This window comes from Syngnathoides biaculeatus, chromosome 17 (genome assembly GCF_019802595.1).
Source record: "Syngnathoides biaculeatus isolate LvHL_M chromosome 17, ASM1980259v1, whole genome shotgun sequence".
In the NCBI taxonomy this organism is placed as follows: Eukaryota; Metazoa; Chordata; class Actinopteri; order Syngnathiformes; family Syngnathidae; genus Syngnathoides; species Syngnathoides biaculeatus.
This window is the reverse complement of record NC_084656.1, coordinates 21761350-21788884: the sequence shown is the minus strand read 5'-3', so window position 1 is coordinate 21788884 and position 27535 is coordinate 21761350. Positions and strand designations below refer to the sequence as shown.

At 43.2% G+C, this 27535-nt stretch overlaps 1 protein-coding gene across 1 annotated transcript in view; it reads left to right on the top strand.

Moving 5' to 3' along the window:
- The first annotated feature begins 13129 nt into the window (after window positions 1–13129).
- LOC133490416 (formin-binding protein 1) overlaps window positions 13130–27535 on the top strand; it is a 42999-nt gene continuing 28593 nt past the window's right edge. Inside the window, 6 exon segments of the mRNA XM_061800440.1 lie at window positions 13130–13428; window positions 16192–16307; window positions 20201–20257; window positions 20337–20484; window positions 25135–25197; window positions 27338–27442. Coding sequence (XP_061656424.1) covers window positions 13387–13428; window positions 16192–16307; window positions 20201–20257; window positions 20337–20484; window positions 25135–25197; window positions 27338–27442 — 531 coding nt within the window. The 5' untranslated portion in view covers window positions 13130–13386.

Below are 27535 nucleotides of genomic sequence, written 5' to 3'. Positions count from 1 at the left end.
TACACCCTGGACTGCATGCCCACCGATAGACAAATAAACATTTGCAGGGGATGTAAAGTGGAGCCACCTAAAATCTAGCCTGACGTTCATTTTTTTTTAAAAATCATTTACGGTAAAATTTGTTAACCGAATACCATAATTTCCAGACTCATTTTTGAACGTATCCTTGGGTTGCACGTGACGTCACGCTTGTTCATCCGGGTACTTGACCGCCATTGTTGCAGACAAGTGGAAATCGCGGCGACAGAGTCATTTGGAAGGGATTTTTCCGTGTTCCAAAGATTAGATTGCATGAAGGAGAAGATACGGACGGCAACAAAAGTGGCTCGCGACGACGTGCACATCTGAACGAAGCTCGAGTACACGAGGCGAATGGTTATTAGAAAGTCTGTTATGATCATTTTGTAAGCGGTAAACGTGTATTTCTAGTGTCACACGTTAAAGCGTGTTGACGGGCCTTCGGGGAAGTCTTTCAGATCCTTTGAAAGTATGTCGTCGTGGAGAGTACACGGATCGATAGCTTCACTTGCAACCCAAGAATTGGGAAAACAAAAAATCAACAACAAGAAATTCAACAAACAAGATAAGTCACACCTCAATTGACCCCTCCGTGGATATTGCGCAATCCGCGTCACTGACCAGTCAGAGGCCAGAGATCTGCATAAACCAAAGCCCGTTTTTGCTCCCGCCATTTTCTCAGACAACATTGCATGGTCCAGTATAGGTTTAGTTAGCATTTTATCGCGTATTTGGGTTATTTAACAAAAAATATGGTTAAGAGGTGTAGTCACGGACTTTGTAATAGTGACGACAGGTATCCTGAAAGGCTAGTTGGTGGAGTTTGATTCGTACCCTTTCCAAAACCGAAGACCCAGTACGAAAAATGCCTTCGATGGATCAAACTTTGTGGAAGACCGCATCATCAACTAAATCCATCTAATATCAACCGGAACACATATGTTTGCACGAAGCTATGCCCTATATTTGATTTTCAATACATGTCTCGTATAAATGAATTCGAAGTTCTTCGCTAGCATAACACTGCTGCGTGTGAACGATTGACACACTTATTCTTTGTTGAGCGATATTTAGCGATGATCGGACTGCACAAACGTGTCGCTTTCTTGCCGGCTCGCGACCGAAGCTTAACCAGACTGTGTTTGCACGAAGATATGCCCTAAATTTGATTTTTAATACACGTCTCGTATAAATGAATGAGACGTTCTCCGCTAGCATAACATTGCTACGTGTGAACGATTGAAGGAAATCAGAAGCATGGCGTCTCTCTCAGTTCAGAATGTATTGTATTTAGAATCTATAATATATCGTTGATTTGAATGAAATCAGAAGCATGGAGTCTGTCTCAGTTCAGAATGTATTGTATTGTATTTGCCATTTTTTACAAATTGTTTGTCTTACGTCAGCGCACGTGGCGTGACGTCACTTCAGGAGGCGTGGTTAAGTGCCCTGTACGGAGGGGTCAATTCAACCTTTGCAGAGAATCTACAGAGGCATCGAGGAAAAAACACAAGGACATGAGTATGCTTTATTGATACTGTAACAGTAAGTTAACAATTTCAAAACAACACGTCTAAAACTACAACGTATGTCCAGCTCAAGTCAAATACAAAAGCCATTTTTTTTTTTTTGCTCCCTCCCAAGGAGAAGAAAAAGGCCTGGACGTAGTTAAGTCAGGGATGTGTTTTTCTTTCTGGGAGTGGGAAGCGGTAAGGGGAGACGCTTTCATTCGCTGGTAATTTACCTGGTCCAAAGTTCACAGAGAAAAGAACTTGCCCGCCACATTCTTTGCCTTTTCTCCGCGCTGTCAGTGTATTTTTCCCGACAATGGTGCAACGTAGCCTTGAGGCTACTTGACAGGCTTCCATGAGGGTCTTAAATCTGGAAAACATTTCTTCCAAGAGTCATGTCATGTATTGGCTTCTATCGTAGACCCGATTGTTTTCCAGCCAGATGCTTTTCCATCTATAAACGTGTAATCCAGACACTTGTCGCGGCGATCCTCAACAGGGCAGATCGATACTCTCCAGGCGGTGGTCACCGGAGACGGTGTTTATTTATCTTGTCTGCTTAAACTGGCGCAAACGGCAATACGGAATCGTAGAGATGGTGACCGCAGCTTCCTCCAGAACGTGAACAGGATGTCGCGGTGTGCAACTGGGATTAGATCGCCACCCATGCAAGTAATGATATGGGAACATGATGTGCAACCGTACGGTTTTCGACCATTTCTAAAATATTTTGGATCAGCAAGCCAATTCTAAGATCACATAAACTCGGGATTGCAAATGAGACGACTAAACTACCACCATGTGATCAGGAAACAGCGCCAATCATTCAGGAAGTGATGTCGCTGTCGAGCAAGATTTCTCAACTTCCTGCAAGCACGCTTATGAAGCAATGCAAAGAGGCTTTGCGGTCATGTGCTGCCGTATCGTCAGGAAACTCCAGAATCTAGGAGGTTTGTCAGAATATTCGTCGTGCTAAAAGTGGTACTCGCAATGCGGGACTGAGACGAGCGGTTTGACGCGCGTACGAATGCACCCGATTTTCCAAATAGTTTCTTTCAGACCGATGAACAATCCAATGTCTTTTGTTCAATATCTCCGTTGGAACCGTTTGAAATGGCCCACAGACTGCTGCCAGTGGTTGGGGACCAGGAACCTAGATGACTATGAACCTAAACGGACACCACAGTTGCTCGATGAATGCCTTTGGTGCAGCGACACAGCACTGATGACAGCATTCACTGTGCTCATAAAGCCTGACAAAGAGAATGAGTGGCCGCCATGAAATTATGACCGTCGCAGCCCCCCCCCCCCGGCCTTGTAAATTCACACGAAAGACTCGGTTTCAAAGACAAACGAAAAGGAATGTTTCCGCTCAAATCCATCTGCAAAATCTTAATTCCAAATCCAGAGCTACTTGAAACTTTGTCTACTGTGATGTCACCTTCGTAGAATGTCTAGCTGTCGAAGCGCTTAAGCCTGCACCAAGTCAGTCGCTTCACTCCGGTAGGGAAAGGACATTTTATTGGGTTTCTATTGTGTAGTGGGCACACCTGTTTCGGGTGTAAAGCCCTAAATTCTCCCGAAATTGCGCAGACTAAAAGGGCTACGAAAAATCACCCCAAGATTAGACAGGTTAAAGTATGTCTACTACAAATTCAGATTCAAATCAGACAACCACGAAGCCCCCAGTTAGGACTACCGTAAATCCTCCACTAGCCATTTTCCATAACGCTTATCCTCACAAGAGCCTATCCCAGTTATCTTCAGTTGAGAGGCGGGGGACAACCTGAACTGGTCATCTGGCAATCGCAGGTGAATCCTACACGAGTGGGCTAGATTTAAGTACTACTACAAATCCTGTAAAATTACCCAGATAACAAAATATCACAAGTGTAGATCCTTCAAAAATTGTGTAACATAAAGTAAACGTAACTGAACGTCGTGACCGGTCAGTTTGACAATGAATGGGTTGAACGCTTCAACTTCCCCTTTCCCATCCGTGTCCCTTTGAGCAAGATTTAAAAAAAAAAAAGAAGTTGAACTTTATCCCTGATTTAACTTTGACAGTTCACCTTTCTACTTTGACTCACCTTGAAAATTTCACTTCTCCAGAGAACTGGGAGTGAGTGAGGAACTCGTTATGGTAGCACGCCGTCGCTTTGAATAGTTTTCGCCTAGTCCGGCGTAGACGTTGATCGGGCAAGATGGATAAGGCGGATAGTCTCCTTAAAGCGCAGCAGCTTAAGGTAAGTTGACATTGTAAAAGGGGTTGTTTCTATCTCTGGGTAGGGTGAGGAAGTTTTGCGTGGAACAATGCAGATTTTTTTAATCGGCACGAGTTTCAGTCAGAGGCACACAGATGGATGTCATTCGTGGCAGTGGTCTCCTGGTTGCTATGAGCTCTAAACAACGCAGTTTTGGATTCATGTCCCGAGTCTTCTCGCAATTTGGACCCACCAAGAGTCCCGGCGTTATCTCCCCTGCCACTCATTTGACATTTGAGAGACTTGCAGTTCCTGGAAACCCAAGCTAGTTTGTTTCCTTCTGTGAGTCAGTCCTTTCTTGCGCTATGACAGCCAACCCCCATCCGATCACCCACCTGCTGACTCTGTGATACTGCCCCGAGACCACCTCTCCTTTAAACCCCCCGTGACTGTAAATTGGCAAAGAATGGACACATCTAAAAGGCCTTGCACTGCTCCCTGGGGGTCGCGAGGCGTGGGCAGTTAATGGACCATTCAACTACAGTGGGAGTGTGTTGACAAAAGATGGCTCACGGTCTATTGTGGGGGTTTGAGCTGGTTCTTATCTGGTTGCTCATTGGCTTCTTTTAAAGACCATTGAAGCTTGGTAAAGCTTAAAGTGGATGTAAAGTCTGAATTTTTCGGGGCATCCATCAGCGGGTACTCAATGGAAAGTTAGGTCCTGGTCAGGCAAATGCTACTTGTTCCCCTCACAAAGCTGCCCTTTGATCGGATGAGTCATGTCACATGAGCGTGGGGGGGGGGGGGGGGGGGGTTGTTCAAATGCAGACAATTGGTATATTCTAAATAAAACTAACATATATTCTCCAAAGGTTGCAGATGTTAAAATGACTAAAGTTCAAACATGACCACACCAAATCCCCCTCCCACCTCAAGTGTCTCAGATTCAATAAGTCGACCCAAAGATCCCCCTTAAGTTCCACAGGCTCAAGTATGACTACCGTAAATCCTCCCAAAATTGGACAGATTCATATCAGACAAATTGTAAATCCCTCCCAAGTTTTACAGGGTAGGGTCAAACGAGTCTACAATTAGTTGTCCCAAAGGTGCGTCTTGGTGTGGATTTATGGAGGATCTCTGTTATTCCAGATCTGTTGAGGACCCTTTCAGACAATCTTTGTTTTTGTCCTGAAAGTAGACACCGTGTCCTCCTCACCACTCAGGAGAAAGAAGCTATTTTGTAATTTTGCCCATTACTCAAGATGTTGCCGTCACGGACTGTTACAGCCTCTAATCTTGAACCGTTGCACTCTTGGGTTGCCGGTGCAGCTCGCCTCTAATCACCACCAATTATACTGCCGTTGCAACTCACTCACCTGAGCGGCTTGCCCTATTTATTGATAGTCAGATGATATTTGTATGCTCCTTGTGGCGGTAGGATTGCATACTTCGGTATATCTAGAAATAAATGCAACTGAAAAGCAATACAAAAACCAAAACCTGCTTCGAAGAGGAAGTCACGTCTGGCAAGATTTGCTCGCTTTAACAGTTTTGCTTGCTTTTCCTATGAAACGTTTTTGGGATTCCGAATTTTTAGCGGCATTTGGTTTCAGGAGGTTCCACTTTATAAACAATCGTTAATCAGACCGGGATCGTGATTTGCTGATGTCTGAATTTCCAGAAGTCTCTTAAAATATACAAAATTCTTACATCATATCATCGAAATGGATTGACCTTTGGAATTGTTTGAAAATGTTTGTTGTACGAATTACCATAAATTATGAATTGAAGACTTTCAGGAGATTTGACATTAGAAGTTTCACCCTATAAAGATTTTTTTATACTCGCTAATTTGGGGAAGTTTTGTGAGCTAAACGGAGCGCTCTCCTCACATCATAAAGAAAGATGGAATTTATTTTTTTTTCCAAAAAAAATGCCAAATTGCACACTGTACGACTTTAAAGATGTTGAAATTTAGAGGTGACACTGCCCCAAAGATTTGTTAATATTGTGAGATTTGCAAAAAAATTGCATCATGAAGCTGGAATGATGTTCTTGAAGAACGTTATTAAAGATTTTTGCAGAATTAAGAATTGTTCGACTTGAGTGCCATATGGATGGATCGGATACTGAATTGGAAAAAAAATAACGTATTTCTAAATTACAGTATGCAGTATAACTTGAGAGAAATTTGACCTTAGAGTTTGCACTTTATAAAGATTTGTTAATTTGCGGAAATTTGGAAAACCTCGTGAGCTATATAAGATGTCTTGAAGAAAGATCGACATCTAGATACTTTACTATTTCATGTCATATTGTGTTTGAATTGTCTGTATTTAATATTTTTCCCATTTAACGTGTGTTACAATAACATTTATTCTACTTCTTACTCTGCCTTATGATGCAGCAAGTGAGATATTTTCCTATCCCTCTTCCAGGCAATTGTATTTGTTGTGCAAGAATTAAAGCGCTTTGTCGCGCGCAGAAAAGAAAAACAGCTCAGCTGGAACAATGGCCGACGTGTGCTTTAGGTTCAGGCAGCATTAATACCCACCGAGCGGCGGCCCCTCATTGGATAAGTGAGGCCAGTTACCCGCGAGTTGCCATAATCAGATTAATAACCACGTCATTGCATCAATTTTCTCACTGTTCGTTCCCCCCCCCCCTTTGCATTTTACTTTTTCTCGCTGGCCAGAGATGGACTGACTCCCTTCAAGGCATTTTTTCAAGGGGGGAGGTTTAAAAAAAAAAAAAATCAATTCTTTCCCTTTTTACGTTGGCCTACTGTGAATACTGGCGTCATGTTGCGCCGAAGAAGCGAGTTCTTCATCTTCGTGGACAACCCCCCCGTGAAACCTGAGAAGGACGGGCGCAAGCTGAGTCCTTATCAGGAATACTTGCAGGTGCTTCTCCAGATGAAGATGACCAGCGCTGTGAGTGAGCACAGACGATGTAGCCGCCGCCACTTAGCGTTGTTGCAATGACCTGGACCTGGGGGTCTCGAACTTTTTGGATCCAGGAAGGGACTGTCATGGGAATTGTTTGGTGTTTTTTCCACACTTCCCATCTAGGTATTCATGACCTGTTATAGATAAAGAAATTCAATCACATTCAGTTGAATTGAAATCAAGATTTAACCGTCGTCGCTAGCTGACGGGCACTGCTTCCACTGACAATGGAGCTGCGGACAGAGAGCGGTCATTGTTGCCAACTTAGCTATTTGATCACTATACAGTACTTGTAATTTCCCTCTTGCGACTTCAACTAGCTTGTTTAATCGCTTTACAGAATCAGAGAACAGGAGTTAAATCATTTTCGCATAGTTTCGCATTTGACACGAAAACCGAACGGTGGGAAGGGGAGTCAGTGGAGCTGAGCATTGCCAAAAGGCACGGGGGCCCTTTTATATGTTGCAACAGCAGTAATTTATCAACAGATTGGAAGATTCCGACCTGAGGTACAGTATGTGCTTCCAATTTCGCCGCGGTTGCCATGGCTCACCTGTACTTGAGAAAAGCGTGTGAGCGCGCCAGGAATGTGAGATTCATGTGATATCTCACAATCATATCAGAACGTCTAATTGGCCCAAAGCTAAGGAAGGGAGGAGTGAATACTTTAGTCTTTTATCAGTTCTCTAATGTAGCTACTGATACAACGTAATCATTTATTAATACTTGTTTTTCGGATACACTGACATAAACAATCTCTCAGGACGGTCTGCGCTAGGACTGAACCAAAGACCGGGGCCACAGGCCGCTAGAATGAAGCGAGAGTCTGGCCTTCTGGCGACTGGGGACCCCTAGAGGCCAGAACACGACCACGGCCCGCCACAGCTTCCTCCACGGGGCTTCCTCTGAGGAAACAGTAAAACATTACTAAAAGATATTAATGTAAGGTAAAAATAAAACTTAAATGATAACTATACAAAAAAAAAGATGAAAATATAAACGCAGTATAAGTTAAGATAGAATAAATAATTATGAAAGAATGGAGAGAGATAATAATTTTAAAAAACCCGTGGTGTCCCCAGATCCGAGTTTGAGAACCACTGTTTCGAGATTGATCGATCGAAGGCGTAGCGTGACAGGAAGCGGCGGTGAATGGATGACTCGACGAGGCTTCCAGTTAGCGTGATTCAACGGTGGTGTTACAGCAGCGAGGTCTTCGTCTGCAGGAGTACAACGTACGATAGAGGTCTTCCGTTTCAGCAGATCTGATGCGCCGTCGCTATAAATAGCCGTGCGGCATGCAAACGGCAACTCGCACGGTGAAGTTCAGCAAACAGCTGCTCCGCTTTTGCACAAGGTTTTTGTGCGGGGGGCCGTCTGCAGTCTGTTGTTAGTTCGGTAATTGACGGCGACGTTTTGAGTAGACGTGCAAGAGCTGTGACTAAGTCACATTCTGTACGTCCAAGTAATAATCACAAGTCAGTCTCAGTATTTAACCTTCGAGTTTCAAGATGGTCCACGCCGCAAGTCAAGTCATTGTTTTGAGAAAACAAATCATGAGTCAAGTCATACAATCTGAACTCAGAACACTCAGCGAATCTCCACTTCTGGGAAAGTGTCCAGAGACTGTGTGTTGTACATTTGTTGGACTTTTTGGCATGAGCTAATATCAGAATATGATGTGCGATCTGTGATCTTTGCCCCTTTTCAGATTTCTGAAGAAACGTCACAGATGTTAGCGATGCTTGTTAGCCTTGGAAGCAAATTGCTAGTATTTATTTCACCATTTGTTGACATCTTGGCTCTCACAGCCGGTTGCAAGCTTTCATTTCGAGGCATTTATCCATCCATCCATCCATCCATCCATTTTCTTAGCCGCTTATCCTCACAAGGGCCGCAGGGAGTGATGGAGGCTATCCCAGCTGTCAACGGGCAGGATTCGGGGTACACCCTTAACTGGTTGCCAGCCAATCGCAGGGCACATCGAGACAAACAGCCGCAGTCAGAATGTGTCCAATTAATGTTGCATGTTTTTTGGGATGTGGGAGGAAACCGGAGTGCCGGGAGAAAAGCCACGCAGGCACGGTGAGAACATGCAAACTCCACACAGGCCGGTCCAGGATTGAATCCGGGACCTCAGAACTACGAGGCCAACGCTTTCCAGCTGACCCACCGTGCCGCCCATTTCTAGACAGTATTGTGGTCATATATTGTTACTTAAATTTGTCTAGATGTGATGGGTGTTGCTTTTTAAAACGTGACATTTTATTGCAAATATGGCCTTTGTGAGCCCATTTTGCCAAGCACTAGTACCTGAAAAATTCTGAAAAGAGACGATCGTTTTTGGCAAGGGGATCAATTGTGGTGCTCACTGTTGCAAGGCTGTTTATGTACGTTTTTTCAAGAGACACTAAGCGAAGCTAAACTACTAACAATTTTTGGGGGGGTTTTGTGTGATGTAGCAACATTCCATGTTATCTCATTTTCACATTTTTATCAATTTTCCCAATAACTGGTCAGTGGAGCTCCTCATTCTGGCACACGTGTCTGATTCTCTCCGGCCCCCGTCCCCCATGACGAGGTCACTCGGGGCTACGGGAACATTATTCCGCCCCGCTTCCTCGGACAAAGCTCCGTGTGTGTCGGAAGAGAGGGCTCGGCGTGTCCGCCAAATATTTGTCCGCGCTCGTCGTACGCCCACGGCCTGTTGCGTAGCGATGCGCTGCTCCGAAGGAGCGCGGTTGCTTGACGTGTGTGCTAGTCGGAGAAGCAATATGGTGGACAACAGCGCGATTAGTTGATTTTGGGAGTAAGGGGGTTTCCTCTCAACTCGTCACATGACCTCTGCCATACATGACAAGTGCGAGACAACTGTGCCCGTTCACTCTTGCTGTGAATTTTCTCTTAAAGCTACAATGAAGCCTCGCATACTTTCACACATGATCAAGCACGTTTTACATTTTCACACATCACAATTGTCACAACAGCGTCTTCCTCGTATTGACGCTTCCGTTGTCGTAAACGGACGACAAAACACGGTAACAGCCGCATTTGTCGGCCACCTGCGACAAATAAACACCTTCCATTAAAAAGAGACACATGCCTGAAAAATTACCACCTTTACTAATCCTCGTCGGTGGCACGTCTCCGTTTACGTCTCGGATTGCTCATAAAAGTTGCTGCGAGATCCGTTGTAGCTGTCAAGTCGACCGCGTTATTTATCCAGATTATCAGAAGTTCTGCCGTGCTTTGTCTTCAAAACAATTGGCCGCAGGGTCCCGCTTCCCACCACCAGTAGAACGATTGCGCGGGCCCGAAGACTTTGGCGGGACATCTGTTTTGCGTTGACTCAACAGGTTTCCTGTCTGCCGCTGACGCAATGTAAAAGAAGCATGCGGCAGACGAGACTGTAAATCTTCAGGTTACAAATAAATAACTTAATAGCGCCCCCTGTAAAGTAGAAAAAAATGACCCCCTGCCATAAGGTTCAATAATCGACATGAAATTGGATGAAAATGGCTATCGTAACAAGACTTATTACAAAAGTCACAAAGATGCGGTCGCAAAACTGAACAGGAAGTCGGCCATTTTGTTTGAAGCGGCTGTCTCGGGAGAATCCCAAAATTCACTTCACTTCGCTACCTTGGAAAGGTCCCAAAAAACTTACCCCAGCACCAGTTTCATTGATCTAAACGAAATTGGGTGGACAGGTCTATCATAACAGGATACATACAAAAACATTTCAGGGGACGCATTCCTGAAAATGAAAAGGAAGTTTGCAGTTTTGGGTTGGACCAGCCATTTTGGGAGAATCCCAAGGGTTTGACAAACTTCTATTGGGGAATTTACCCAAATTAGCCACAAATTGACGCAGGTATCCCTAACTACAGTAAATTTGATGAATTTTTCAAGAACTAGCCATGAAAAAGGGGGTGCGAGGGCCCATAGCGGGTGTTTGGGATCATGGAACGTTTTCCTTTTATTATTGCAATTGTGTTTCTTTTCTGGTATGAGTAATTAGTTTAGGTATCTACAGATCTTTTGTGATCCAATAACCGTTGTATACATTTTTCAGTCTGTTTCCCCGTCTTTTGACATCACAAGTAAGGTCTTTGAATAGAAAATCTTTTAGTTCATATTTGATCTTATGCTTTTGTGTTTTTAATCACGTATTTTTCTTCATCTTCTACTTCGTATGCGTCCATCGGAGTGGCACACTGATGGTGGTTGAAAACACAACGGCTGCCTGGGAGCCTTTGTCACAAATTTTGAATATGCTACGCAGGTGATTATAATAACTGCAGTAATTCTCATTTTGCGTGTTCAGGATGAGCCCAGATCCTTTTCTGAAAACTATGTCTAAATGTGCAATCTTTCATGCACACCCCAGTGCTAAATCTGTATTATCAGTCGTTTGTGGTACGTTTTTATGAAATATGTGCAAAACTAGTTACTTGTGGGCTGTTTGTAACATAAAGCGAGGGCCCTCTTGTGTACATTGTTGTCCTTCGACAGCACCGTTGCAGTAAATACCCACAGCCTTCGAAAGCACCGCATTCGAGCTTGATTCCATCATGTGTGATTGAGTCATTCGCGCCAATCGTGTCCATTCATGGGAAGTTCTAGAAACGAGGAGACCCCCCCACCCCCGTTATCTGTCGAGATCAGATCAATATTCCCCGAGGAGACTAAATAACGAGCATTCGCTACGATTAGGTGGCAGTACTGTGCATTTAGATGATCCCTAATCCCCGTCACCGTTTGGGATGGGCTGCGTGTCAACACGCTGATGGTCGAACAACCGTGTATTTGTTTGCTTTATGTCACATGGGCCTCCTGTACTTATATTTAGAATCCCCCCCCCCGGTCCCACCACCACCACCGCTTGACCTCTCTTCCCATTTCCTGAATAATAAAAAATGTTTAGCTGCGCACTTCTATTTGTTTTCCCTCATGTGCTAGCACAATAGCGGACGCATCGTGGGGAGTGGCGGCTGTGTCCTGAAATAACAAGCGCAGAGCGAAGACTTTTTGAGTGTTTTTTGCAAAGTTTCACGTGCAATTAACCATCTTATCAAAATGATTCACTCACGTGGACTGAAAAGGCTCGTTATATGCACGCTAGGCTGCTATTTGGCGATATCGCTTTGGCCTGAAACAGTGCAACGGACCCCCACCTGTTGACCGTTCGCTACGCATCCCTAAAATGTTCTGTGCAGAATCGGAACCTAGTAATTGGTGTCACCCAAACACATATCCCGACACTTAAATTGAATTAAATTGTGCTTAAATTAACTATATCAATAAATACCTACAAAGTATCTAAAAATTTACACCCCCACCCTGTTCAAATGCCTTATTTTATAATGTAAAAAAAATTAGACCAAAATAAATAATTCCGAAAGTTGTTCCACTAATAATGGGACCTTTAACCTGTACACCAAAAATTGTAATAGCCGTTAAGGTTTTGTGATAACACTGACTACAATTTGGAATTGTTCATAAGCCCTCCACTTTATATATAAATTAATACCAATATAGTAATAGTCTCGTTAACGTGGGACTACAGTAGTACCTGTACTTATGAAATTAATTTGTTCCGGAAGTCGTTTCGTCACGTGCATTTTTCGTAAGTACATGCAAATAGCCTAATCTGTTCCAAGCCTCCCCGCCAAAAATAAGCATTCAAAGTATATAATGTTAAGAATAATAAAAAATATTTTCATTTACCGTTGGCGTTGGGCAACAATGCGAAGAGAAGGGTGAGTGACAAGCAAAAAACACAAATGAAAAACTCACGAAAAAGTGGTACTTTTACAACGTGTGCTAGCTTGTGAAAGGGCTAGCGTGATTCGGCGACAGTCGAGTATCCAAGGGAAACGAAAAGCATCATGATTAAAGATTGACGTCCCTCCTAGCCAATGGGATGCCAGGAAGCTGCTACGGCGATAGCCAATGGGAAAGCATCTTAATACAAACACGAACCAACATACAGGATGTTTAAATTCGCTGAAATTTTGGGGCTGCGAATCCAGCGCCTATTTTTTTCCTTTCGTAACCTGAATTTTTCGTTCCGAGAGACGTTTGTAAGTAGAGGTACCACTTTTCATTGTAAGCAGAGTCATGTTTGACGCAATGTTTGTGCACTTTTTAAATAATTTGTTTCCATAACCGTCATTTATAATGCATAAAGTTGCCAGTGGATAGTTGGGTCTTCTTTCCCAAAATGATTCAAATTGGAGATTTAGAATGTTTTTTTTTTCTTATAGTTTTATTGGAAAAAAAAAAAAATAAGAAGGTCCAGTGAAGGCCTGTGGGGGTGGGTGGTTCAAGGCCAACACCCCCCCCCACTACCCTCAATTGTAATCCCTTTCCTGTGTAATCCCGCCCCATCCCTCTTCCCTCCCTTCCTCTGTTCCTACCTCTCTACCTCCCTTCTTCTGTTCCATTCCCTGACTGTCCTCCTCATCCTCCTCCGCCGCCGCCGTCCCCCCGTCCGATTCCGATGCACTTTACGCCCGATGGAACATTAACGTTGCGGGCCCGCTTCACATTTCACACCGACCCGGAGAGTGGAGCCTCCCCCCGATTTCTCTGCCGAACAATCTGGAATTATCGCGCGGGGGGTCGGCGGGCAGAGTTCCCAACCGCTACTCGGAAATGGTCCCGCGGATGGACGGCGCATCGGACTAACCTGGGTTTCAGATGAGTTTTGGACGGGATACGATGGTACCGCTGCAAAAAAGGGTAACGCCAGTCATGCGCGGAGGAGTGTGTTTTTGATTGGAGCTTTGATGATTGCGATGCATTTTTTTCCCCCCATTCTCAAACTGTTTTGGTCCAGGGACCTCTTAGGGAGGAGCGCCCCCCCGTAGTCATAATAATTTGTGTTTTGTAGATTGTGTATTGACATTGTACACTGTACAATGGAACACCACGTATTCATACATCTATTTACCTTTTTGGAACGGATCCTCAGTTATTTGTTGGCACCCTTGCTTATTCATTTTTTATTCTTACCTGATCCCCTGCTTATTATTATTGTTATTATTACTACATAACCTGAATGCATTTTGTCATTTTGGCTTCAGTCATTTTTGGATGTTTAGTGTCATAGGCGCAGAATGGCAGCCACACTTCCCGTAAGACTGCCCCAGGGCAGCTGTTGCCATGCAAGTAACTTACCACCACTAGGGGGCGACTGAAAAGTGAATACTTTTAATGCATTGTTATTATTATTTTTTTAGGGTCTCCCCAATCCCCCCGCATTGCAATTATGAGGACTGTCATCCATTTCACATTTTCGCTATTCATGGTCGGGTTCGTTCCCTGTAACATGCTAATAACGGGCGTCCATTGTACCACTAAATGCCGTAGGACAAAAAACATATTAAATAATAAAATATTGGCTATATCTAAAAAAAAAAAAAAAACCTGTAAAAAAACTGTAGTTTATTCTCAAAAAATACACTTTAAAGATGTGACTTTATTTCTGTAATAAATCTCTCTAATCTCATTTTAAAAAATTTGTTACTACCGTCGAAAAACACAAAAAAATCGACAGAAAAAGAAAGCCTTAATTTTGACCACTATCACCTAGATAATTCACAATATGCATGGACATAAAGAAAAAAAAAAGATACTAACCAATAATATTTTACTAATATTGTGAAAGTAGGTTAAAATAACTTGGGCAATCGTGATGGACCTTCAGGCTGCAGTTCACGAAGCCCACTTTTGAGTAGCACTGTTCTTGCGAAAGGGCTTTTTAAAGGACTGGCCTGCCTTATCTGGTCTGCTGAGTGGCTCACTGATGAGCGATCGCTCATTGAAATAAGCAAACAATACCGGCCGGAAGCTCCCCTCTACCCTCAAGACGTTATTATTGTCTCCCCTCACGCTGCGAGGCTTTCACGGTGAAGGCCATTTCGTCCTTTTGCATGCAACTTTGTGGCCATTTGCAGAGCTGCAGCATGTAGCGTGGCGGACCTTATTTTGACATTATTCATTGTCACACGAGTAAACTGATTAATTATACGTTAAAAAAGATTCCAACTCTCCCGTCAATGTGCGGATGTTGTAGTATCTACGGGCCTGACTATAAGTGAGTTTCTGCCACTCTGCTGTTTTTAATACACACGCTGTATGGAACCGCTCGATCCCCCCACCCCGCCACAGCGACTTCCTGTGTCACAAACGCACTTTCCTGCAGATGCGCGTCAAGTCAGTCGCGTTGCCTCCAGGCTTCAGTTCTGAACGTATTGCGCGGACACTCCAGATATGGTAGATGACAGGATGGGGACCTGCCAGAGTGACGGCAACCTTGCGTGTTTATATCTGCAAAATTATCGCGACAATGTGGTGAGTTCACCATTGGATTGCGTCTCTTGTGAGGCACATTTTAAAATTGGGACGCTACACATTGTATTAGTTGGGGTTTTCAACGTGTACCATGGGAAACGGAGTCTGCGGAGTACAATAAAGTTGGTGTGTCCAGAGCTTCGGCAAAGCAGCAAGCTAAGCTAATGTTTGCATACCTATTTGTCATTGAAAATCGATGAGCGTAGCACAAATCCGTGCCACCAATAAGGGACCAGATGTGGTTTTCTGAAAGGACCGGTGAAACTGGGCAGGAAAGTGGAGACTGTAGTAGACTAATACTGCAGTACCCTAAACTAATGTTCCGCAACAAGATAAGATATGACCATAAAGGTTTGATTTTAACATATCTAGGCCCAATCGGCTTAACCAATGAACCACCAGCAATGCTTTTCCACAGACTTTGCCGAACACATTCCCAAATTTGGGTTGCTAGCTGATTTGTTATTCGTAGCTGGAAATGACCAAAACAAGCAGACTATTTTTTGGAAGGTTGACCTTATGATGTTGCTTTGCTCCATATTTGTTATAGTCCACGTTAGCTACGTGTGTTGGTTGCTCATTGGTTGAACAGAAATGCGATGAAATGACAAAAATAAACACGGACGCTAACGTTAGCTTACCATGTCGCTGTGTCTTAGCGCCCAAGGCTACATTACAGTATTGACTCCACAGTCTCCATTTTGCTGCACAGTTTATGATAGTATGACTGGCAAACCACCGCCGGTGGCCCAATTTTTGCGCAGGTTTGTGACACGAGGCTGGAAATCCACAAAACTAATACGGTAATTTCCGGCCGACAAGCCGCGACTTTTATCACACGCTTTCAACCCTGCGGTTTATGCGGTGATGCGGCTAATTTGTGCAATTTTTTCCTAACGGCCGCGAGGGGCCACTCGAGCGGAAAAAGGTAAGAATGAGACCGGTGAAATATATGTGCCGAGGAAGTGACTTTTACCGGTAGCGTTAGCGCTGTGCTAGCGTGTTGCCGCCGTGTTACCGGGGTGCCTCAGTGATATTTACCGGTAAGTTTTATTTTAACGCCGTTAGCGTTCGCGCGGCCCTAGCGTTAGCGCTGGCTTTAGCACTTTTGAAGCAGCTGGCATTAACGGCGCATTCGCTTTCCCGCAGGATCAATTTGACAACTTGGAGAAGCACACGCAGTGGGGGATCGAGTTTCTGGAGAGGTACAGCAAATTCGTCAAGGAGAGGTCTGAGATCGAAACCAACTATGCAAAACAAATCAGGTGAGTCCTTGAACGGGTTTTAACTGCCACATGGTTTTTTTTCCATCTTGTATACAAATAGTTATATGCCTTTCGAGTAATTATACGAAAATAAAATTTGCCACTGCGTTTGTGTAAAATGAAAACTTGACCCTTGTGAAATCACGTGATTTTTTTTTTTTCTCGTAAAGTCACAACTTTATTCTCAAAAAATTATGATGTGTTTCTTGTAGTTTCACTGTTTTCTTCATAAAGCATTTCTGTGCCCTTTAAAGGGGGAAAATGCAAATTTGAAAAGAGGAACTCAAACTGACTACAGTTACGTGTTGACTTCTGCTTCAAGCGAGTGGACGTCAAGTCACTGCGTGTGTGGTGGAGCGTTGTGTGGGTGGCGCTTGTGCGTTTCCATAGCAACATGTAGGTATCAGCCTGATGTACCCCCCCAACCCACCCCCACCCCCAGTAGGTCTGACCCAGATTTGCGATCCTCCAACCGTAAGTGTCGCCCCCCTCCACTTGATGATGAGCGTATGAGCAGCCTGGCATGGTGGGGGATTACACCCCCACCCACCCCACACACACACAAACAAAATTAAAGAGGACATGCAATATGGTATTGACCCCCCCCCAGTTTTATAACTATTAGCCAATAGCGTTGCAGTATTTCCTTCGCCACAAATCCTCATAGACGACTTCTCTCTCTCTCTCTTATTTTATGTAAGAATTAAGTCAACTTGAGATAATCAAACTATTCATCTGTGTTTATGCGCCGTTCCTCGGTCGAATACATAATAAAGAATGTCGAATGTGCAAACGAAGAGCATCAGAAACGACTCTTAGAAAATATTGACTATTTCATTTTGGTGAAATGATGACTTCAGCAACTTTATTCGTTGTATGTTTTGTCTTTAAAATGTGATATTTGCGGCCGAATCCTCACAGACGTAATTATCGGCATTTTTTTTTTCTTTCAACCTTGGCCTCAGTATTCTTACTTTAATTATTTTTCCAGTTTCCAATTTTACATGAGGTACTGTTAATATTATTATATTATTTACGCCACCTCCAGGATGTCTGTTCCTTTCCATAGCAACCACACACGCCGCACTAATCCACATCTAATCCTCTTCCGTTTGCATTGGTGTAAACATGCACAATGCGCCGTTCGTGGCAATAAATTAAAAGCCCCTCCACACACACACACACACTCAAATTCCAGTCCAACATAATCCAGGGTGTCAAGGTGACAATCAGGACTACAACCTTTATTTCGACATGTATGAAATAGGTGAGTGGACGCGAGTAATCTTGGCATGTGACATTCGGCCTGGAGCGACTGCGTGGCGACCTGGGCGCTATAATTAGACGAGGGCAAGAGGAGAGGGGAGGCTTGCGTGGTTAAATCTGCCTAGCAACTGTCCAATTGGGATGAGGGGCAGATTAAGAAGGATGGAGTGCAGACACATGGAAGTTTTTTTTTTCTTTGCTGTCATTCATTATTCATATATATTTTCCCTTAGCGGGAAAATGACTTTAATCTTTTACATTTTCAGATGTATTCTTGTAAAATAGTTATTTTATTCTGGTAAATTTTTATGTAAGAGAAGGATATTATTTTAGCAATAATGTTATGGATGAAATCACAAAATTTATTATTATTTATTATTTTAATCTTTATTTAAATGTTAATATTAATTTAATATTAAAATTAATATTTTAAATATAAAAAATACAATATTATTCTGGTCAAATTACAAAATCATTCATTTGTATGGTTAAAATCTCTGATCGTAAAAATCATAATTTTTACACTTGCAAATGTTTTACCATTCTTGAAAAATGACATCATTGTAGTTAAAAAAAAAGAAGTAAAATTGTGATAAATTTGCTACTGCATTCTGGTAAAATCATTTTAGTTAAAAAAAAAAAAGTAAAATTCTGATAAATTTGCTACTGCATTCTGGTCAAATCATTTTAATTAAATAAAAAAGTAAAATTCTGATAAATTTGCAACTGCATTCTAGTAAAGTTAATGTGCAAACGCCATATTTGCAAATCAATTTTTTTTTGGACAACGAGTCTATTTAATGCCGTGCTGCTCGTGATCATCACCATCACAGGGCTTATTATGACGTTTCGGTGACAAGAGTAGCCACGCAGCATCCGCCTTCCCGTCCCGTGCCGCTCGGCCCGAGTCACAACAAGGGCGCGATAGAAAAGCATGTTTGTGCATGTTTGTTTCTGGTGACTGGTTCTGCGTATGACCTCCCCCCCGGGGCTTTGGGGTGGGGGGTGGGAGGGTTGGGCGGATGATTTATGAACCAACGAGAAGTATGGAGATGTCGTGGCGAGGGTGGAAAGCATTCTTTGGAATTGACTGGATAGGCGCTCTGGCAGGTCCACAAGGACCGCGTCAGACAAAAACTAATAATGGCATTCACGTTCCCCAGTATCTAAAATAGACGGGTGCATAGTAGTTTTGTAGATCAACTTGATTTCTTTACTCACAATTATTTTTATTTTTTCTTTAAACAAGGGATTATTTGTAACACCTTCCCCAGTCTAAAGTGCATCTGCATTAACGTGCGCTGCTTCCACTGCCGTAATTCCCGGCCTACCACTGCTGATCTGGTTACAAGCGTCACCGAGTACATCTGTAAAGGAAATACCATTTGGTACATACACACGCCGCAGCTGTGTAAAAGCCGCAAGTGCCCACATTGAAACACGAGATATTTACAAAGAAAGACGGTACACAGAAAGAGTTTAACGCTAGCGCTAATGCTCGTGCTAACAGGGCCGGTTAAAATAAAACTTACCGGTAAATATCATTGAGACAGGCCAGTAACACAGCAGCAACACACTAGCACAGCGCTAACGCTAGCGCAGCGCTAAGAGGGCTAGTAAAAGTCACTTCCTCAGCACATATATTCCACCGGTCTCATTCTTACCTTTTCCGCTCGAGTGCCCCCTTGCGGCCGTTTGAAAAAACGCACAAATTAGCTGCATCACTGCATAAACCGCAGGGTTGAAAGTGTATGAAAAAAGTTGAAAAGCATGTGAAAAACTTGTAGGCTGGAAATGACGGTAATTCTGTGTTTATGCTATGTTCCCGGCGACCGCGTTAGCCACCGCAGCCGTCTGCCTGAAACGTATTAGCATTGTGGGACCATTTTTCCCCCCAGTTTTCTCACGGTCTGTAATGGTACCCCTGCCAGACTGTGGCCTGGTGCAAGTCAAAAGGCGCTCGACTGTTGCGTCCGTCGTCTACTTCCGATCCCAGAGTGTTTTCTCGCAGTCTTGATGCGTTCCGTCACGCTTTCTCACGTTCTGTCAAGAGTAGACGCCGGGCTGGATTTGAACTTGTTCATGGAGCTCCCCTGGGGCCTGAAACGGGGTCGCCGTGACCGCCAGGAATATAGTGTGGCAGTTGTGTGGGACCAGTTCCGCTCAGTGACGGTGTCGGTGTTTGCCCTGCGACAGACTGGCGACTAGTTCTGAGTGTAGTCTGGCTTTTACCCCGAAGTTCCCTGAGATATTCTCCAGCACCCCCGCAACCTTTTTGAAGATAAGCGGCTTGGAAAATGTAATGGAACAGAACACTAGCCTTACGACATGGCTCCGGACAGACAGGATCCAGTTTATAAAAGTCGAGCCAATGGTGCCAACTTAGCCTATTGGTCGCTATCTTTAGTGACTACCGACGACCATTCTTGTAAAATTTTAGTCTTATTTTTTGACCATAATTTTATTCTGTTTTATTTTCTCGGGCATCTGTCATTTTTTTGGGAAATGGTTTGCTTGGAACGGCAACAGCGGTGGTACTGTGGCATCCGTGCCCAGAATCATCTGGAAATATCGGTCATTATTGGAATTCTCAATGCACACGACTTAACTGTCTCTTGCTCTTGCAGAAATCTGTCGAAGAAATACCAACCCAAGAAGAACTCGCGGGAAGAGGAGGAGAGCAAGTAAGATTCAAGATCAAAATGGTAAACGCAAACGTTTTCCCCCTGCGAACGAAATCACAACGGCGCCGCGATTGCGCAGGTACACGTTGTGCCGGGCCTTCCTGACCACGCTCAACGAGCTGAACGACTACGCCGGGCAACACGAGGTGATTGCCGAGAACCTGACGTCGCAGATCATCGCCGAGCTCTCGCGCTACCTGCAGGATCTCAAAACCGAGAGGAAGTCGGTGAGTCGTCTTTCTGACCAAAAAAAAAAAACACTGCGTGGGGCTAGTTTGATACAAGAAAACATAAAAACGGGGATCTTGGATGGGATTTTTCCCGAGCGTCTTAATTCCTGATAACAGGAATATAAAATGAGCAAAGGGAGAGCAGAGCCTCCTCTCCAAGATGGAGTGAAGCGGCCCATTTCGTGAGCACGCTCCACTCAGCCAGGGTTGAGGTCACGCTCGAGTAAATATAGCTTTCACCCAGAGGGTCGCCCGCCAGCGCGGAGCGTCACCGGCTCGACTCCCGTTTCTCTCAAATGCCTTTGTCGACGTATTAAGGAATACAATATATACGGTATGAAGGAATTGCAGCCCCGCGGCTCTTGAGTCATAACTAACATCGCTGCGCTTGTTAAGTGAAACATTACCAGCTGTACTTTGTGGTGGGGGGGGGGGGGGGATCTGTCATGGAGGAGGTGTCACGGAAGCCCCCAGCTGAGGGAACTGGAGTGGAAAATAAAGCCAAAGCAGAGGCTTTTTTTTTTTTCCAAAGGCGCGCTGACCCTTTTTTTTTTTTTTGTGTATGTTCACTGTTGACATTTTGCCGGGGGTCACAGCTAGCGATCAGACTTTACTTGACACTTTGTTCATGTTTGTAGTGGTCCCAAAGCAGGGGGAGCAGGAGTCTTAAGCTTTTGTGAAGCCACCCCCCACCCCCCAATCACTCAAGTCCTGCTCTTTTGGCTGGTTCTGAACTGGAACACTCTCTGACTCGGGTCCAGAATTCGGAGCCTATTGACTGCAGAGTGTCACACGGTGGGATTTTCCCACCGTACTTCGAACTGCTCTGATTCATTACTGTACCCCAAAAAGGGAATAAGAGGGATATCTTAAACCTCCTGCCGTTGTGTTGGTCAAATTGGCACTTAAAATTTCTTTATATACACTAAAATGTTCGAGATCTTTAATTCCTTTAAATAAGCGAACAAGCACCAAATAAGGTCCTAAAATGTGCACAAAAAAGGGACTGAAGCACACATCGTAAGCCTCTTGTTTGGTTGCAGGTCAGGTTGACACATTAAATATGCAAAATGCACTGAGGAGGCACTGAAATGTCCCAAAAAAAACCCAACTGAAAGGCAAACTGTGAGCTTCTCATGTTTCAGGTCAAATTGAACCATTAAATAAACCTCAATGCACAAAAAAAAGGCACTCAAACGCACAATTTAACTCTGATGTTATGTTGTGCGTCAATTGAACCCTTTAAATATACAAAAATGCGCCCATAAAGCTGCTGAAATGTATTTAAACGCTTTAAAATTCCTTAAAATTACCGTCATTTCCAGCCTACTTTTTTCACACGCTTTCAACCTTGCGGTTTATGCGGTGATGCGGCGCTGGCGTTAGCGCAGAGCTAGTGTTAAAAGCGCAACTTGACCTGCCCAATGATGGTTAAAATACATTTCAGCAGCTTTTTAGGCACATAGTGTTAGTGCGGTGCTAGCGTTAGCGCACCTGGTTATAAGCCTTGGTACACAGAAAGAGTTTAATGCTAGCGCCGTGCTAATGCTAGGTTTTTCTTTCTGCGTACCGAGCCTTGCAACCAGGTGCGCTCTGTAGGCCCGGAATTATGGTACGTGAGAATGCACATTAGGGACCAAGACATGTCTTAATCATTCTATTATGTTGCGGGTCAAAATGACCCTTGATAACGTGGTATACTGTAATTATCTGAACGGTGTAAAAAAAAAAAAATCAGGATGGCCTTTGTTTGATATATTTGTAATTATTTTTAAAAACTAAATTGGTAAAATTACGTTCAGTGTGATACGTCTGTAGTTTGGTATCATAGTTTGTAGCCCCGCACCCGCCCTTCACAGTTTGTGCACCTCGCGTCCAAGATGAGGCCCCGGTCGGTGCTTTCAAAGGGTCTTTTCGTCTTGCTTTCCCCGCGTCGCAGCCTGGCTTGTCGAATTCAGGCTAGTTACGCAAGCACATTTGAATTATAAACTCCCCGACAAAACTAAAATGACGCAATATCCGAAGATTTTGCCCCGCCTGAACAAAGAGTATCCACACTTTCCCTGGAGGATGAGGAGATTGGATTGGGATTGTGTTGAGGAATGATTAGAAGGTGTTCTGTTAGCAAACAGCCTTTGTGGTCTCCGGCTTAGGTGTCATGTTCATTTACGACTAAAGCACCGGCGAATGCTACTTTAACGCTACTCGACATTTATGTGCACTTGTAGCCGCAGCCCACATGCGCTCAAATCATTGAAAGACCAAGAAAATCTGAGACTTTTTCAAGAATAAGTCCAAACAAATGTGAATTCATGTCAAGGCCAAGACCAAGGAAATATGAGCCAGTGTGAAGACCATGACCAAGCAAAGGAGAGTTCTGAAAGACGACAGTTGTTAAAGTTGGTAGCGCAGTCGGCAGAATCCTGACTTGAGCTGACCTTTCACAAGCAGCGTGGCCTCGTTTGATTCTCGGTCTAAATTCTTTGCTCTTACTGGCCTTATCTCCTTTATTTCTTCTATGATTTGCGGCTGTTTACCGGGATGATTGTGTTAGGTGACAACCGCGCAGGAGTGACTGTGTCAGGGTCCATTCCTGCGAAGCGCGTCATTCCAACGAATGACCTAACGGGCTTGTTAGAACTTCAGTGCACTGAAGTGTACAGTGGGGGGAAAAAAGAACCTTTGCCACATGCGTCCGCATACCGCAAAACACAAACGTAGTTTTACTTTTCTGTCTTAATGCAACATTTATTCTGAGAGAAGATTCCCAGAACAGGCAGTCCTCGGTCTGCGACTGGACTGAGATCCGTTCCTACAGTAGCGACTGAACTCGAATTTGGACTTAAATCGGATTCCACCATTAAAAGTCAACATTTAGATCAAAATACTTTGTATAAACAAGAAATACAGTGAAATAAACAAGATGGCGTATTTAGCATGAATGCTGAGAGGTGGATGGAGAAGAAGAAGGGGAGGCGGTGCTTTAGCTATTGCTAAGGAACCTGGTCCTCAATCCTCTCCATCTCGACAAGTATCAAAGAACCTCGTTTTGTGATCATTGTATCCGACATCAGAACAGAACACTTCCCATCTGCTAAAATCCGGGCTTTGTCTTTAATAACTGTCACAACGGTCGACCGACTGAAGCCTCGGTGGTGTTGGCTTCTCTCTTTTCTCCAATCTTTTTGTGCTCTTGAACTTCGTTTCCATGGTGATGGATTTTGTTTTGGCTGCAGAAGCATTGCTAAAAGGCAAAGCTTCCTTCTTTGGGGCGATAATGTCTCAAAAAGAGGGCGAAAAATGCGAAGATACTCCCGGCGCACAAACACGGACAAGCGTTAGCCAGACAAAATGGTGGATGGGGTCTTAGGTAGTCGTCATATACTAAATCCAAGTCAAATCATTTTCCCTTTGTCTACGTCCTACAATGGTTAACTACAAAAAAAAAAAAAAGTCCAATCCCTTCACATTACGTCAATAAAAGAAATTTCTATTCCAGGAAAAAAACGGTTGCACATTGTTGGGTTGACCGTCATCGTTGGCAAAAACCTCCAAGCGCAGCTCGCCTGCGCGGCACTGCGAAGACAGGAGGCGCCGCGTAGTTGGCACTAGCGCATTTCCCGCATGCCTCTGCTCCTGTCTGATAACCTGGAAGGAGCGTTCCTTTGTCTGCGGAAAATGGACTGCGTTTGTTTTCAGGACCTCGTGGTCTTTGTTCGATTTAACGGGAGTTTTGGAAGCGCAATATTTTCCACGAGCGTCGTCACGGGTAAACGTTTGATTTGTAGGAATGAAGTCAGCTGCTCTGTTGCCGCTTTGTTCTTCGTCTCTTGGTATCAGTCGAGTAGTACTGACGGGCAAAAAACGCGAAGTCGAGCTGTGTGGAGGGGGCGGGGGGAAGACAGTACGCACATTTTGTCCACGTGAGGGGACCCCAGGGACTCGGCGATGCATTGGAGTACTTCCTCTGAAACAGTCGAGCGCTTCCTCATTTTGAATGAGATGTTGGGAAATGGGAAGTGTGACTATTGTGGTCAACTCGCCATAAAAATACAGAGTATTCAAAATATTAAGTATGTTTAACTCTACATCTATCGCAAAACGCTAATTGCAAAGATTATCGTGTCGTCGAGGCAACTGCATATCAATCACAAAATATTTGGAAAATGATCACAGCATTTATGCAATTGCATAATTTGTGAAATAATGGCCACAGCAGTCAAAAAATAATCACAAAATATTCACTACAATACTGTAGAACTATAGCGTGACACTCGCAAAAAAAAAAAAAAAAGGCACATAATAAAAGAAATACTAGATCCAAAAACATTTGCAGAGATTTTGCAAATCGACAGTAAAAAGATTTGTGCATAACAATTTTTTGGCTGATCTTGAATCGAGTCCGCTGCAATTCTGTCGTTAAGCTTCAAGGAAAATGATGACCGATACGTCACGTTTATGGATCTACAGCATGTACGCTTACATCATATACATATGAAATATTTACCCGACTTCCCCCACCATCGCCATTACGGCTATTAATATTGATCGTATCCAAGGATGACTTCAGAGCCCATTATCTTCATTATTTCAAGATGGCGGCGCACGCGCATGACTGATATTTGTGTTCACGTTGCCTTCCAACAGCACTTCCACGATGGCCGCAAAGCACAGCAGCACATCGAGAGCTCGTGGAAACAGCTGGAGTCGGTGAGTGATCTCGGAACCGCTTCAAAACCCACCGTGGTTCTGCCGTATTTTTGCAGTTTGGGCTTTTGAGATTTCTTTGAATAAACTCTTAGCGAGGGTATCGAGCTAAAAAAGCAACATCGTGATAGCAGAAAAACTCCAAAAGTCAAGCAATAACACTAAATAAGTCATCACAATTAAGTTGAGTATGCTTGATTAAAATCTGATATTTTTTTCTCAAAAATATGATTATATTATTATAAAATCATACATTATAAAATCACATAAATTAGATTTTAATTCTACAATGTAATTGCGACCATCCAATACATTACATTGTATTTAAGTTTATATTTTGTATGATAACTAATTTTTTATGTATACAGTATAAAATAATGTGCAATTTATTTTAAAATGTGTTGAATTATTTTTTATTATTTTTATTTTTTAAAAACAATTTGTCATATTCTTGAATTACACAAAGAAATACATTTAGTTTTAAGATTAAAATGCCCTACATTATTTGAAATGTTTGTTGTTTTAAATAAAATATTCATTTATATAATTCAAAACAATGAAATTTGATTTTTTCACAATATACTCAAGATGTATATTTTTTATAATTGTTTTATAACTTTACAATTTAAAAAAAATCACTATTTTCTGTCATAATTGTTTCATATACATGTTTTTTAGATTCATCCCATTTGTTTTATTAAACAATTGTGTAATTTTTAAGGTATTTATATTTTGATGTTATGCATTGGTAATAATCAATCATAAGTTGAATGTCTAAAAAAATTTGAAAAATAAAATTCCTCCGGTAAAAGAGGAAAAAAGTTAAAACGTTTTTCTTGTTTTTGTTTGGTGCCAAAAGTGGGACCCGCGTAACAGATGACTGCGCACGATTCCACAATTCAATATTTCGGCTAGCCGTAAACGGGCTACGCTTGGCCGTACTTGCAGTTTTCGACCAGCGCAGTCACGGCGGAGTGTGACCAACTTCCACCGAAGCAGACGCGGCCGTGTCACATCTATTTGTTTTGGTTCAAAGCTTGCACAGAACTGCAGGCCTTATCTGTGCCTCCCCCCCCCCCCCATCCCCCCCAGAACGAGCATGACTGCGTTGAATGATCTCTTTGTGAGGCTGATAGGCAGAGTTCACAGTCACAATCCGACCCCCCCTTCCCGACAAACTCATGATTGTTGCCACAGGGTTTTGGACGAATGCTTGTTTTCGCGCACACAGGCCGCCACTGTGGGCGTACGTTTTATGCCGCAGCTCACCGACGCCGTCGTCGTGTCATAACGCGACCCGCGTTGCGTGTTAGAAACTTCGTGTGACGCATTGCGTACACCATCGGGTACACATTTCCATACTTGTTACAAAGGTAGCCGTGATGCCATATTTGCCTATTCGTGCCTCTGGATTTCTACAGAAGCGATAAAGTGTGCGACAAAATGATATCACAGATAAAAAGCAAAATGTTCATCTTGCTTTTTATAAGAGCCTTGATTATTCACAGTCTGCCATTTGTAAATTATTTTTTTTCTCACAACATTAACATTTTTTAGTCGATTCTCCTACTAATACAACTTTGTTCGCGCAATATTTTTTTGCCATAAAATAAACAATTACAAAACAATTCATTGAAACTTTGTCACAATAATGCAGTGTACACACACACTGTTGCAAAAAAAAAAAAAAAAAAATCAAAACATTGTGCTCTTCTCTCTGAGAGGCCTCACGTATTTGTGTTTTGGTATTGCAAATAATTATTTTCACACAACATGATTATTTCTTTATCAATGTATTTATTTATTTATTTATTTATATTATTATTATAATATAATAATTGTTTTATTATTATTTATATTATTATTATTTATTCTCATACTGCTTCCTCTACTTTTCCTTTCGGCTTGTCCCGTTAGGGGTCGCCACAGCGTGTCATCTTAGATGAACGCATATTTGCTTGGCACAGTTTTTACACCGGATGCGACATTTTTTCCAAAAACGTGACTCAAACTTTATTGATTTCATGCTGCACAGGATTGACATTTATGAATTAGGCTTACTGTCACTACTTACTATTGCTGTCAGAGTCATCGTTATGCATAGTTGCCGCCAGATTTAATCGACTTCCCCCCCCCCCCCCAGTGTAAAAGGAAGTTTGAGCGGGACTGCAAAGAGGCCGACAAAGCACAGCAGTACTTCGACAAGATGGACGCCGACATCAACGTGACAAAGGCTGACGTAGAAAAGGTACGTTCAACCCCCCCAAGCTTTGACTTGGAACTTCTTTCTGTTTTGACATCCAATCCAAAGAGTCCTCAAACCAGCCTCTGTAAGCGGGGG